Source organism: Mustela putorius, unplaced genomic scaffold (assembly GCF_011764305.1).
Source record: "Mustela putorius furo isolate JIRA1106 unplaced genomic scaffold, ASM1176430v1.1 tig00000095_pilon_pilon_pilon, whole genome shotgun sequence".
Lineage (NCBI taxonomy): Eukaryota > Metazoa > Chordata > Mammalia > Carnivora > Mustelidae > Mustela > Mustela putorius.
Window position 1 is genome coordinate 40751214 of NW_025421280.1, and position 14332 is coordinate 40765545.

The window sequence follows — 14332 nt, forward strand, 5'->3', positions numbered from 1 at the left end:
AAGGGCAGTCGTGGAGCGAGCAAACAGATTCCGCTCAGGGAACACTCCACCCAGCCGGGGCCTGCCCTTGTCGCCCTCCGGGCAGTGATCCCCTAGCGCCTCGCCCTCGGCCGGAGGGCTGGGGGCCGGGGGGCTGGGGGCGGTGGAGGAGGTCAGAGGTCTGTGCTCTGGGCGCACTCGAGGACAGGGACAGCTGACGACCCTTCCACAAAGCATGCCCGAGAACTTCCACAAACTTGACGGAAGGGAGAAGGCTGGGTCTGAGCAGCGGGAGGGCTGCACCCACCTGGCCACCTTTCGGGGTCCCAGGGGGGGAATGGGGAGCTGCCTGTGTGCCCAGGGCCGGAGTCCAGCCGCTGCTGGCCAGCAGCCCAGCTTGGGCTCTACTTCACTCGCAGCAAAACGTAAAAACTAGCCTGACTCTGTTCTAGAAAACTCTCAAGTGCCTCCAGGGTCATGGGAACCTACTGTCCCGACCGTCAGCTACATGCGGTCTAGGAAGGGAAGGCTCCAACTGGAGGCAGCATCTCCACGAGGACAGGAACCGGGGACAAGTGGGGGCAAGGGTCTGCACGTGCCAGGCCAATCAGGCTCCAGCCCAGGGTCAGGACGCAGGCGTCGCCCGCCCACCCACCCCCTCCCAAGCAACCGCATCCGGCGGCCCAACCCCGACAGACCCGGCCGTGGCCACTTGGGCGCCACCCGCTGCACGGCCTGGGCTGCGCGGGAAGCCACCCAGGGACTCCGCAGCCGCGGTGGGGTGGGGGCACCTAGGGTGCTGGCTGCTATGTTCCTCTGGGGTGTGGGTCGGAAGAGGCAGGAACAAAAGGCCCAAAGCAGCTGTAAGCAGGCTCCAGCCTCAGCCACTGTCAGCTAACTGCGCCCATTCCCTGGAGGGGCTGCCGAGAGGAGACCCAGAGGCCCCCAGTGGTCAGCACAGCACCCCCAGGACCCCCATCACCCCCGGCAGCCTGCTCCCGACCCCTCCAGCCCCACTGGTGCCATCCCGGGGGCCTCACCTCTCAGCAAGTCCGAGAGCGGGGGTCCGCAGTCACCCGGGATCGTGTAGTCCCCCTTCCCAATGTTCTCGAACAACTTGTAGATGTTGTCCCCCTCAAACGGGTACAGGCCTGTCGTGATGTTATAGCTTCGCCCCCAACGGGAAGGAGAGAGGCCGGTCAGTCAGGGCTCCTCCTGCAGTGCTGGCCGGAACCCAGCCTGGCACAGGAGCCTTGAAGCTCCCTCACCCGTGGGGCCCCACACTGGGCGGCAGGAGTGTTTGGAACAGACGGTGGCGCAGGCTACACCACTCGGGATACCCACACCCACCGCGAGATACATCTTACAAGGGTGGCTCTTGTGGTATGTGAATTCTCTCTCGATCAGGACATAAAACGGGTTGCCTGGGCGGCTCAGTTGGTTACTTGCCCAACAACTGACCTCACCCTGAGGTCTCTGGGTTGAGTTCAAGCCCCGCGCTGGGCCCCGCAATGCCCAGTGTGGAGCCTACAACCAGTCAAATAAAAATAAAATAAAATGGAGCCCTGTGCTGGCCAGCAGCTGCCCTACAAGGGGTGCAGGAGGGAAGGTTCTGGGCTGCACTGGTCAGTGCTGGGCTCGGCCGGCACAGCTCTGCAGCTCACACCCCACTCAGGACAAGGGTTCCAGCGAGCCCTGCACCCCAGTCAGCTCAGGCGTGCGTGCTCAGGGCTGTGCGCGGTGGGCAGGAGAACAGAACCCGGGTGGGGGCCTCGCAGCCGGCTGGGCAGCACTGCAACCCGCTCCCAGAAACCAGCAGGAAGACGGGGACGCGCCCTTAGGGCAAGGCGGGAGGCCAGGTACGGCCCAAGGACAGCCAGTATGTGCCCCACATCAGGACTCTGACCCTGAGGACCCCACAAGATGGGAAGGAGCCCCATCTGCTCCTACCCGCGGGGGCCCCCACTCCTGGCCCCACAGCCTCTCTGGCGCTCTGGCCACCCCAGTGTACCCGGGAATGGTATCTGGGGAATCCACTAAGAGGGGCAGGTTCTCGAAGCCTGGAGCCCAAACACGGTTCCTGAGTCCTTGGTGGGTAAAGGAAGGGCCCCGGGGCAGGGAGGCAGAGCAGGGGACCCAGGCCCCTGGGCACTTACAGAGTGACCCCAGCCGACCAGATGTCCACCTTAAACCCAGAGAAGGTGTCCAGGCCGTTGGCAATCTCCGGGGGCTGGAACGCCGGGGAGCCCTGGCTCGTCCTGCACGTGTCGTCCTCAGCAAACGGGTGCAGGGCCTGCGGCAACAGCGCGGCCCTCAGCAAGCGGCCCTCGGGCCCCCGCCCCCGCGCGCCGCGGGAGGGACGCTACCTCGGCCACACCCAGGTCGGAGATCTTGAGCGTGCCGCTGGTGGTGAGCAGCAGGTTGCCTGGCTTGATGTCCTTGTGCACGATGCCCTGGCTGTGCAGGTACTCCAGGCCGTCCACCAGCTGGCAGAAGTACCTGCGGGGGCGGGACTCTGTGACTGGCCTCGCTCACCAGCTGGCAGAAGTACCTGGGGGGCGGGGCTCTGTGACTGGCCCCGCCCACCAGCTGGCAGAAGTACCTGCGGGGGGGGGGGGGGGGACTCTGTAACTGGCCCCGCCCAGAGCCCCCGCCCGGCTTTTACTGCCGCCCCTGGGGTGCGCCTGCCAGGACCAAAGGCAGGACATCGTGGCTCGGCAGTCCCTGCAGCCGGGCCAACGGGAAGGACAGGACAGGCAGCCCGGCCAGGCGACCCCGCCCCAAGGCTGATGCAGCCCTCTGACGCGAGCCTCCCAGGGAAGGCAGAGGAGCCCCGGCCCCCAGAGGAGCCCCGGCCCCCAGCTGCTCCCCGGCCCCCAGCTGCTCCCCGGCCCCCAGCTGCTCCCCGGCCCCCAGCTGCTCCCCGGCCCCCAGCTGCTCCCCGGCCCCCAGCTGCTCCCCAAGCCAGCCAGCCTTTCCTCCTGCTCCGCACGAGCCCAAGGCCGTGCCCTGTCCTCCACAATCAGTCCGCCCTCCATGGGACCGTGTCGCCTCCCTGGAACTGCCCCCTGGGGCCAGGGACACGTGACCACGGGAGGGCCAGCTGGCCTGTGGCAGCTCCGTCCTCACTGGGGACATCTCAGGGACCGAGAGGTCTCCAAGCCCGAGGCAGCGGGCGCGCCCGGGTGAGCAGCTGGCGGAGGGGCTGCTGCCCCGCGGCTGGGCTGGGTGTGCTGCACGCGGAGCTCCCAAGGCTGAGGCGGAACACACACCAGAGCGTTCGTCACACGGACGACACAACACCTGTCCCGGGGCCGCCCAGGACGGTCGGTTAATTGTCCCACTCTTGGTTGGCTGAAGTGGTGATCTCAGGGGCCTGAGACGAGCTGCTGGGAGCTGAGCCCCGCGAGAGTCCGCCGGTGTCCCTCCCTCCGCCCTCCGCCCTCCGCCCACAGACCGCGCGTTGTGTCCCCACCACCCTGCCGCGCTCTCTCTGAAAAGAAAATGAAAGAGCGTGCGGCTTGATCTGGGGCCCGGCCCCCCGGAGCCCGCGGGCAGCCCCACAGCAGGACTCACCCGTGGGCCTGGCACACGGGGAAGCGCTTCTCGGGCACGCTGTCCAGCATCTCCTGCATGCCGCACACGCAGTACTCCATCACCATATACGTGCGGCGCTAAGGAAGACACGCCGCGGAGAGCCCGCCCCGGGGAGCGCACAGCAGACGCTGCACGCAGGGCCCGGGGGGGGGGGGGAAGAGGACCCCGACGCTTCCGGGGCTGCGTGAACAGAGCTAAGCAGGAGCCCCCGGAGACAGCGAGAAAGACCGCAGGGATGACAGCGCCTATCGGGCAACTCGGCCCTCCCGCTGGCCCGCCCAGGGTCACCTCGTAGAGGCCAGTGGCTGCCTCGTCTGGGCTCAGCGCCCTGGACCCACAAGGAGGCCTCCCCAGGGATTCAACAGCCTGAGGAGCTCCATCCACCCGAAGCCCAGGAGGAGGTGAGGAGACACAGCCTGCAGGACAGAAAGGAGGGGTCACCGGGCCCCACAGGAAGCGGCCAAGTGTCACAGGCCAGCTGGAGAGGAGGACAAAGCCCCCACTGTGTCCCCAGCAGGGGTGGCCCTGAGAGCAAACTGGAGGGGCGCCGTGGGCTTGACACCCCATCAGCCCGTGCCCAGCACTTCTGTGGGAAGACACCTGCCCCCCACTGAGACCTAGGGCCCCCACAGGCCTGCTCCCTAGACCTGGAGCTGCCCAGAGCCTCACCCCCTGAAGAGATGAGGCCCATCCCCAGAAGGGAAAGGGCGGAGGCGGAGGCACTGCTGCAGGATGACGCCCCGAGTTCTACCCGCACCAGAGGGGCCCCCCAAGCTCGGAGCCACCCAGACCCGGCACCCCACTCCCGGGCACAGGGTAACGGGAGGGCCCAGCAGCCACACAAGTAAGGGAGGTCTGAGACACTGTGGGGCCCCGGCAGATGACCCGAGGCTTTACGGTCCACGCCCTGTGGCACCAGCTGCTGCTGCCTTCCGGGCCCCCAGCCGGAGTCACAAAGGGGCGGCTTCAGGGTCTGGAAGACGGTGCTTGAGGCCCACCCCTGCCCCCCCAGCACAGCGGCCACAAGGATATATTTTTTGCTTCTCTTCGTTGTATAGCACGTCCACCAGCTGGATGACGTTTTTGTGCCGTAATCTCCTCAGAAGTTGGATTTCCCTAAGGACAAAAACAGGCATGAGCAGGCCCACCAGTGAGCAGGGCTGGTGCCTCGTGTGTCCGGATCGGCCCACGCCCTCTGCGTGGGAGGAAGAGCGAGCTTGCCGTCCGGGTGCCGTGCAGAGGACACACCGGGCTCCGATGCGCATGGGCGCCGGGAGGGCCAGCAGAGCTCTCCTGCTTCCCCTCCGACCGCGCAGTCCGTCCCGCGGCAGCAACAGGGGCTCCCCCGAGTCTGCTTCAACAGGGACAACCCCATCCGGAAGCTTTCTGAACATTTTAATGGAACAGTCCTCCCGCATGAGGGACCACAGGGCGCAGCACAGGGACGGCAGGTCAAGTGCGGAGCGGGCACCTTCTATGTGCCACGGCCGCGGCTCAGCTCCCCAGGCCACCCAGCATCCCGTCCGTGCCTCCCCGGAGGAACAAAGCCCCAGGCACCGCGCCATAGCTGGACCGGCTCCATGAGGACCCCCTTCCCCTCCCTGGCGCCCCACAGCCCTGCAGGAAGGATGGAAACCCTTCTCCCCAGAGCCCCTGCTCCAGTCCTGGCATGGGGAGAAAGCAGCTGCACCGGCCCTGCCAGGAGGGATACCAAGGCACAGCCATCCGCCTGGCGCCAGCCTTGCCCACAGGCCCGTGCCAGCGCCGGCTGCTCTGCAGATGGTGCTTCACCTGTCCGGGCTCTGGGCAGGCGCTGGGGGAAGGTACGGCCGAGCGACCAGCCGAGTCAGCAATCCCATGCAGGTGTGCCCGTGGTAACCGGAGCACGTCCCCGCGGAAAGCCCTATGAGCACGCTCGAGGCAACACGAGCCACAGGGACCCGACGCGGGAACAGCCCCAGGGCTCAGCACCAGGTGGACAGACCAACAGTGTGTCCACCACGCACAGGAGTGTCCTTCTGGCACGAGCAGGGCGAGGCCCCCATGCACTGCCCCGGGACGGCCCCGAGCCCACAATGCGCAGGGAGGGAACCAGACGCAGGAGACCACACAGGGTGTGAGTCCACGCGTGCGACACGTCCCAACCAGGCTCCTCCACGGACAGGAAGGGGGCTCGTGGGGGCCGGGGGTTGGGGGCAGGAGTGGGGAGTGACCGCTGATGGGGAAAGGGTTGCCTTTGGGGAGCTGGCATATTCTGGAAAACGATAAAGGGGACTCCTGGGAATACACTAAGTGCCACCAAACTGTAGGACTGGGAACGCCATCTGGACGAAGTTCTTTGAAAAGTCCTCACCTGGCCGCCCTAGCGAGGACCTAAGAATAGCTCCTCAGAGACTCGGTGCCATCCGGCCCGCTGTCCAGGCTCAGGGAGAAGGCCGCCTCTTCCAGGAGGCCCTTGCTCACAGCCTCCCCCGCCCAGTGCATGAATCCTGTGCCCCGCACCCCGGGTGCAGGCCCTCTGTAGGGCCCTGGAGCCCGCAAACACCCGGCAGCCACCGCCACAGAGCCGCAAGGGCCCCAGAAAGGGCATCCGTGCACGGCACCCACCCCAGACGGGAGACCCCAGGCCCAGAGCCCAGGAGGCCATCAACTCGCAGAACGCAGCACAGCCTCGCGGCCACTTTCCCCCAGACTCGCCCCCAGACTCGCCAACAGAAGCCTGTGCCCACCCCCACCAGAGCGTTCCCGGTGAGACAAGAGTTCTACCCTGGTTTTCCTGGGCTCTTAGACGGCGTCCTAGCCATCGGGCTCCTGAGGTCCTGGGACACTGCACGCGCTTCACGACACACGCTGAGTGGGGGCGACTCACAGACGCTGGGCTCGCCCTGGTTTGTACCCTCTGACCCCAGGGATTTACTCTAGTGTCCAGCGTGAGCAGAGACCAGACTCAATCTTTTTTCCAAATAATTAATGCAGGGTTTGTCGCCCTTGGCCCCGCTGACATTCTGGGCAGGTCAGTCTCTGCGGGAGTGTCCAGGCACTGTGGGGGGGGGGTGGTCAGCAGTATGCCTGGCCCCCACCCCCTCGGCGGCAGGAGCACCCCAGTCCTGCTAACCACAGACGAACCCAGACCCACCCGCTGTCCTCAGGAGCAGGACCACGTCAGGTAAAGCTCTGCTGTAAGGGACCCAGAAGGTCCGTGATGGCCTGGCGCCGACCCTCGAACCCCAGAGCCAGTGCAGGGGGTCCCTGGAAGCCAGGCCCCACCTTCCTCCCCCGCCCCTCCCCACCCGGCCCTGACTCTGGTGCCCTGCACCCGGGGCTCAGACACTCCGTTTCCATCTGAGCAATGCGAGGTGGCAGCGACACCCACTTCTGCGACATGGTGTCCCGTCAGCCCCCCCGGCCTGCGGGCTTCAGGGCCACCGCCACGTGCACCTGGCGCACACGCAGAGCAGCTCCTCTCAGAGGCCACCGTCCGGCCCCTGCCGTCCACCCAGGCAGACCGACACCCCCTGAACCACCTGGTCAGCGGCCAGGCCTGGAGGCAGCTGCAGGGGCGCCTGTCCAGGGTCTGCAGCCAGAGTGGAGGCAGCAGAGGCCCGGGAGCGACACCGCCCCAGACGAGAGGGGCATCCATGAAGGACGCAAGCGAGTTAGCAAGCCCTGCGGGGCCAGTGTGGACGGAGGGGTCGGCCACGGAGACAGGCCCCAGCTCCTCCAAGCTCCAGCTTCCTGGGCCTGCACACGGGGCTGGGAACCATCAGGGCGGACCCGGCGCCGGAACGACATTCCCCGGCACACTGGGGCGGCTCCCGTCAGCGGATGCAGCCCGGGGAGCCAGGGGCTTCCTCGAGCCGTCCACACCGGCCTCCTCCGTGCGGAGACTCCCTCAGGACCCTTCTCTCCATCCAAAGAGGTCCCCGCGGGTGCGTACGACACAGACTAAACCCATGAGCTGACGGCGCCGGCCGGCTGCATCTGCAGCGCAGGACGGCCCGTCAGCGAGCTGAGCTCAGGCCCTGCTGGTGCGGCGCGTCCTTGAAACATAAGTAACATAAAAATCACAAAAATAAAACTAAAAACACCTGTGCTGGGACAGGGAGGCCTTTCCTCTATGCAGCCGAGCAGCAGCCACCTGTGGGGACAGGTGCCGAGGAAGCGGGGCCGGAGAGTCTGCCGCTGAGCGCTGAGTCCCCGCGGCCTCCGGTGGGCCTCCGGTGACTGCGCCGGGGAGAGGCCGCCCCCTCCTGGTCAGAGGCCGCCCCCTCCACCCCCCGGGTCCGCACTCTGCTCTGGCTCCAGCCAGCCCAGACCGCGCCGCCCCCCCCCCCCCCCCGAGCCCACGGGGGAACCACCGCCGAATCAGCGACCCTCTTCTGGGACAAGCTCACGTCACACACTCCACGCAGCAGAGGGCAGCGCCCTCTCTTCTGCGAGGAAACCGCTCTCCACTCCTGCTCCGACGCCCGTAAAGCGCGTTCTTCGTGGTAACGGAAAAGGCCGGGCTGGCCCACCACGGGGGCTGCCCCGCGTGCCGGCTCACCGGGATCACGCCAGCCCCCTTCGCCAGGCCGGGAGCGAGTGGACACGACGGCCGACCCCACAGGAGGGGCCGTGGGAGCCACAGAGCTTCCCCAGAGACCCCGCGGGAAGGGGTGCGCCCCGCCACGCAGCCAGCCGCCTCCGGGCGCACTGAGGGCCACCGCCTCTATTCCCAGCGTCCCCTACAAGTGAGCAGCTTGTAGCGGGCAGCTCGGCCAGGGTGAAGTGAGGCACAGGAGGCGGTGCCTCCTGCCACGCCCCCCCAACCCCGGGGCTCCGCACTGTGCTCACTAGCACCCCCCCGCCCCCGCTGCCGCCCAGAACCTTCCCTGGGGTTGCTGCCGGACCCAAGTGGGCTGCTTATCAGTTCACTGTTGATGAAGCAGAAGAAAAACCGAATGAGGCTCACGAAGCCGCGCAAACTTGGAGAAACACCACGTAGCTGCCTCGAAGGCCAGCCCCGGACAGAACACACAGGGGGACAGGCCCACGGCCACTGCCTTGAGAAGCATCAGCTCCACACAGCCCAGAATGAGATGGAGCCGCCCGGCGAACCCCCATCACTCCCCTCCGCACAGAGACGGGCCAGGGGCCAATGGCCCTGCCAGAGGGACACTGAGCAAGACCCCCCTCACCTCCCAGCCCCTCTGCTGATGCTTCTAGAAATATGGACCAGAGACCCCAGAGGTCCAGGGAGGAGTCGAAAGCAAGGGAAATTGCTAGAAGCAGAGCTCAATGTGGACACGTGCCCGCACGTCTCCAGCAGCACAAACCATAAAAGGCATCAAGTGGAATCAGCGCAAAGACCCGTGGGGCTGGACGGACAACAGGACGCGTCCCCACACACGGGAGTGTCCCCGGCCCCGGCAGGAGCGAGGAGCCCCCATGCGCGGCCCCAGGGACGGACCGAGCCCACGACGCCCAGGCAGACACAGGAGGCCCCGCCAGGTGTGAGTCCACGCAGTGACACGCCCAGACCAGGCTCCTCCGAGGCCGGGAAGGACCTTGCAGGGGCCGGGGAGGGCGAGACGGCTGACGGGCCGGGGCTGCCTGCTGGGGACCTGAAGCAGAGTCGAGTCTCACAGCCGGGTGCGCGGCACTGACATGTGCCTCAACGCTGAGAGTCTGGGTACGCGGGTCACGTACTGGCGAGGCTGTCGCAAGCATAAACCAGAGCTCGGCCACGTGGCGGCTCTGGGATAAAGGGCAGCTTTGGCAGCGTTCCACACACTCCCAGGACTGGCACACGTCCCTACGGCCCCCAGAGCCCAGGGTGGCCGGGGGCCTCCCGCATTTCAGAATCAAGACCCCCCGCCCCGAAAGACCAGACATCAAGGAGGCCGCCAGGACCTTCACGGTGGTTGAGCGGCCTGGCCCCCCTGCGGCCACCTCTGGCGGCTGGCCAGCCAGCCCGGGCTCACAGTGGAACCCTTCCCGATACGGGGCGGGGGAGGGACACATGCCCACTTGGGACAAGAACAAGAGCCAATAAAGCCCAGAGCTCTGAGCGGGGACACACTAAAATTCCACCCACTCACTCCACAGACCCACTCCGCCACTCACCACAAGACAGTCCTGGCCTCACCGAGGCCCCCGCCCGGCCACTGGCATCTGCTCAGAGCTGCCGCCCATCTGCCAGGGACTGGGAGGGCCTGGTGCTCCTGGGGGTCACTCGAGAGGCAGAAGCCGCTGGACGAGACCGGCTGGGAAGGCTCAAGGGACCAGCAAGCAGTCTGGACGCAGTTTCTCAAACATGTACACGCTCCCCCTGACCCAAATCTCCACGTGTGGGGACATGCCCTTCAAACACCCTTGCTCTTCTTACGGGACTGTGACATAACGTAACCCACCTCCAGCGCAGAACCACCAGCACAGGGTAGGTCAGAGCTGGCCACAGAGCCCTGCCACCGCCAAGGCCACCAGGACGCCTGACCTCAGAAAAGCAGCCTGGCTCAGGCAGAAGGACAGGGCTCCAAGGACCGTGGCCTGATGGCCAACGGTGATGGCCCCTGTGCCCATTCCACAGGCAGCAGCAAGCGATTTCTATCCCCCAAAGAGTCGATGGAAGATAAAGCCCCAGAGAGCGTCCCGGGATGCAGGGCACTCTGCAGAGCGAGCCGCGGCATCACGGCGTCGAGGGTCCGGCCTGCACTTGCGGCCCAAAGCCACCGGCCCGCACAGCCGAAGCCACCACCACCTGCCCCCCGACTGGCCCCAGCCCGGGTGCCTCTCCTTGCATGAAACCCCGCCGGCAGGACCCACAGCCACGGGTCACTCGCTGCCCCCAGAGAGAGGGAGACCCCACTCACGTCCTCTTCCCAACATTCACGGGACCAGTGCACGGGATCCTACGGCCTCTCAGAAAAACAGGGACGAGCAATTTTCTAAAAACAACAAAGGATAAAAATGTAATAATAAAAATGATAAGGAAGGGCGCCTGGGTGGCTCAGTGGGTTGAGCCCCTGCCTTCAGTTCAAGTCATGGTCCCAGGGTCCTGGGATCGAGTCCCGCATCGGGCTCTCTGCTCCTCTCTCTGCCTGCCTCTGCCTGCTTGCGATCTCTGTCAAATCGATAAATAAAATCTTTTAATTAAAAAAAAAATAGGGATATATGAAAAGTGCTTGGACAGATCTACAAAACCACCAAAGAAGACCGGAGGAAACCTGGCAAGATGGGTCAGTTTGGAGATCACGAATGATTCTTTTTTTTTTTCACTTGAAGCTTTCTGAAACCTTTTTGCTTTGTAATGAGAACCTACTAGTTTCAAGAGCCGCGAGGGCAGAGGGAGCTAGCACAGGCCCTCGCAGTCCCCGAGAGGAAACCACCCCGAGGGGGATGCCCCGCGCAGCCCCCACTCTGGTCAGACATCACTCTTGACGAAAAAGGCTTCTGATCCAAGTCGGGACACCTGACACTTGTCTGGAAGGTTCCGGACACTTCAGTTGGAGAAAAGCTACTGGAGTTTATTAAGCCTCTCGGAGACAAAAGAGCCCTTTCTCCGGGCAGCCGGCCGGCGGCAAGGCTGTCCCGGGAGCCCAGACCTCCCCTTGCAAGGACACCCCTTTCTTTCCTATGAGAGCCGGGCCCTGAGCTGATGAAACGGGCCCAACGCCCTGCGGCAGGGACACCTTATGCTCACGGCCAAGCCAGCCGGGGAACCCCCACTCTGCGTCCCGGGCCTCCGTTTCCCCTCAGGGCTTTCCGACGCGCACTGCGGGACTGAGATCCTTGCTGCACACCCAGAGTCTCCACAAGCTCCTGGGGCCCTGGCTGAGCGCTCGGGGGGGCCGAGACTGGGACACCAGTGCTCTCCAACCCTCCGGCCGGCGTCTGGGCCTGTGCGTCTCCCACGGAGCACAAGAGAATTCCTGGGGGTGGCAACCGGTCCCCTAACTTGACCTTGTCAAACACACACCTCGTCCCACAATGAGTGCCCTCGCAAGAGGCACCTGCCCACCCCGACAGCACCTGCCCCCTGCAGCAGGGGTCCAGAGAGATCCGCGACCCGCTCCACTCTGCGGCTACCCAGTGCCCCAGGACAGCCAGCAAGGTGGGCTTGTGTGCCTCTGAGTGCACATCAGTTGGTCTGGAACCCAGCCCGAGCCCTTGAATGGGACTCAGGGACTCTGGGAACCTCAGGGTGCTGCTCCCCAGAGGCTGGGGCCTGGGGCCCAGAGCAGCACAGAGCAACGCGGCCAGCCAGACCGCCGGCACACACGCACCACCTCCGACCAGCAGAGTTCAACCACGCCGAGGAGACGAGCAGCCTGCTGCCCGGGCATCATCAGGAAGGGGGCCTGAGAGGGGACAGGAGGACAAAGATGAACCGGAGCCCGGGAGAGGGATGTTTCCGGAGGCAGGACTCAGGAAGCCAGGACACAGGTGCTCACAGCCCCCCCAACCCACAGCCCCCAGAAGCTTCTGACTTTGAAGCCAGCAGCTGGGGGGGGGGGCGTAGATCTCTGATTCGGGGGGGTGAGTACATCGGTACTGCCCAGTACCACCTCTCAGGTAAGAGATGGGCCCTAGGGGACCGGGCCATCCCTGCTTCGCGTCCACAGGCTGGGGCACGAAAACCGTCAAGAGGCCTCAACATACCGCCCACCCGCCTTTGGACCGCACCGGCAGACGACGGCTCGGACCGGCTCGGCACCAACACCGGAGCGGGCCCAGCTTCGGTTCTCTCCGTCCACCGCGTCGCCACGCCCAGACCCAGGCCGGCCCAGAGCAAGTGAACGGAGCTGAGCGGACGCGGGAGTGCAGGCTGGGCAGGAAGGAGGGGTGAAAGCGGACAGGGGGCGGCACTTTCCAGGAGGGGGCTGCAGGGAGGGCCGGCAGCAGGACGGCCAAGGTCGTCCGTGCCTCGGTCCTGCCTCAGTCCTGCCGCCCGCCGCCTGGCCCGCCCGCCGCCTGGCCCGCCCGCCGTCTGGCCCGCCCGCCGCCTGGCCCGCCCGCAGCCTGGCCCGCGAGATAAACCCCTTCTTGGAAACTGGAGGCTGGCAGGAGGGTGAGCCCAGGCAGGGCGGGGTCCCAGTGGGTGGCAGCCACAAGCAGGGGCGCCCCCTCCGGAAAACAGCGCGCCTGACGGAGACGGGGCTGCCGACCGCGGGGCTGGAAGACTCCTGCAGGCGGACGCCCACACCTGTGCGGTGCCTCGGAGCTGGCCCGCGCCTCAAGTTCGGGTAGAAAGTTGGCCAGGGCACAAGCTGATCCCTCTCCCGGGGGGACCAGCCACCTGGGCCTGCAGCCGTGGCTGTGTCCAGTGTCACATCCCAAGTGAGCGAGAGAAGGCGAGGTTACCTCCTGCTGACCGATAGGCCAGTGCAAACAATTATTTTTGGCAGCCGCAGGGCTCCCCTCCAACAGGGTAAACAAATCGCATTTCCCCGGCCCTGGCCCTGGTAACAGCTGCCCGCTGTGCGGAAAGCCTGCTGGTGGCGGCCCGGGCCGTTCAGGAACACAGATTCCCGGGGCCAAAGGAACATGGGCTGGTTCCACTGGGCACAGCGGCGGGGGGGAAGGGGGGTGGGGGATGGGGCACACCCCCCAACTGAAGGAAGGGGACTCCCGGCCGCAGCCAGGCGCCCACCTCCCTCGGAGTCCTTCAGCATTTCCGACAACACTTGCCCCGGCGAGCACCACCCGGCAGGGGCTGGTCACCTCCAGGCTCCACGGGAAGGGGAGGAGGAGGAAGAGGAACCGCCCGCGGCCCCGGACCGGACACCCGCGCTTACTTCTTGACGTTGGCCTCGCCGTTGGGGATCCTCCGCAACTTCTTCTTCTTGAGGATCTTGACGGCCCTCCGGCACAGCGTCTCCGAGTCCAGCACCTCCTTCACCTTGCCGTACGACCCCTCTCCCAGGAGGTCTCCCATCAAGTACTTGCCGATGAGCTTGGCCCGCTTGCGCCGCGGCTGGTAGATGACCTCCGTGGAGTCGATGCGGTGAATGAACGTGTCCATGCCCACGGACATCAGCTCCCCCTCCGTGAACATGCCCAGCGGCTGCGGGTCGGCCACTTCCATCCTGGACGCGGCCTCCGACTCCGGCCGGCGGCCCTGACCTCCCTCACCGACCGGCCCTGGCGCGCGCGGGTCCGCCTTGTGTCCCCCTACCACTCCCTTCTCAAGAAAAACCCCCAAACCAAACACGAAGCAAAAAAAACAAACCCGAAAACCCGAAAGTCAACAAAAACGCGAAAGAAAGAAGGAAAAGAAAGAAGGAAAAAGCAGAAAACGCGTCTTCGCGAAGAAACGATTGTCCTCGCCGCGAGTTCAGGGGGCGCGCCCGGCCCGGAGCCCCGGCCCCCGAGGGCGCGGCGCGTCGCAAGTCTGGGTGCCCGCGCGCCTCGCAGCGTCGGGTCGGGCCGGCGCGTCCGCCGGGGCCGTCCGCAGGCCGCTGGGGCTCCCGCGCGCTAGGTCATCCTCCGGGGGCGCACGGCGCGGCGGCCGGAGCCGGTCTTCCCCGGGCCGGGCATTCCCTGCGGGCCGCGGCGCGCGCCCACACCGGGCCCCGGGCCGCGCCGCCGAGCTTCGCCGGGCGCCGGGCGCGCTGCCGGGGGCGGCTCCCGGCGGGGTCCGCCGTCCCGGGGGCCCGAGGCCGCGGCAGGCGCCTCTCCGGACCGCGCGGCGGGCACCGACGTGCGCCCCCGCCAGCCCCGGCCGCGCGTCGGGGGCCCGGGGGGCTGCCCGGGGCCCTCCCGCCGCGGGGCG

The 14332-nt window shown here is 66.4% G+C and overlaps 1 protein-coding gene across 4 annotated transcripts in view; it reads right to left on the minus strand.

Annotated features, from left to right (window-relative positions):
* STK11 (serine/threonine kinase 11) overlaps positions 1-14079 on the minus strand; it is a 20089-nt gene extending 6010 nt beyond the window's left edge. For 3 of the 4 annotated variants that reach the window (XM_045087891.1, XM_045087902.1, XM_045087905.1), the window contains exons 1-6: positions 13356-14079; positions 4609-4692; positions 3556-3645; positions 2346-2478; positions 2136-2272; positions 1020-1147 (exon numbers count right to left, since the gene is read on the minus strand). In XM_045087891.1, the coding sequence (XP_044943826.1) occupies positions 1020-1147; positions 2136-2272; positions 2346-2478; positions 3556-3645; positions 4609-4692; positions 13356-13645 (862 nt within the window). In that variant the 5' untranslated portion in view covers positions 13646-14079. Of the gene's footprint in view, positions 1-1019; positions 1148-2135; positions 2273-2345; positions 2479-3555; positions 3648-4608; positions 4693-13355 lie in introns of those variants that run through there. The other variant, XM_045087898.1, reaches the window with a different exon arrangement.
* Between the last annotated feature and the right edge of the window lie 253 nt (positions 14080-14332).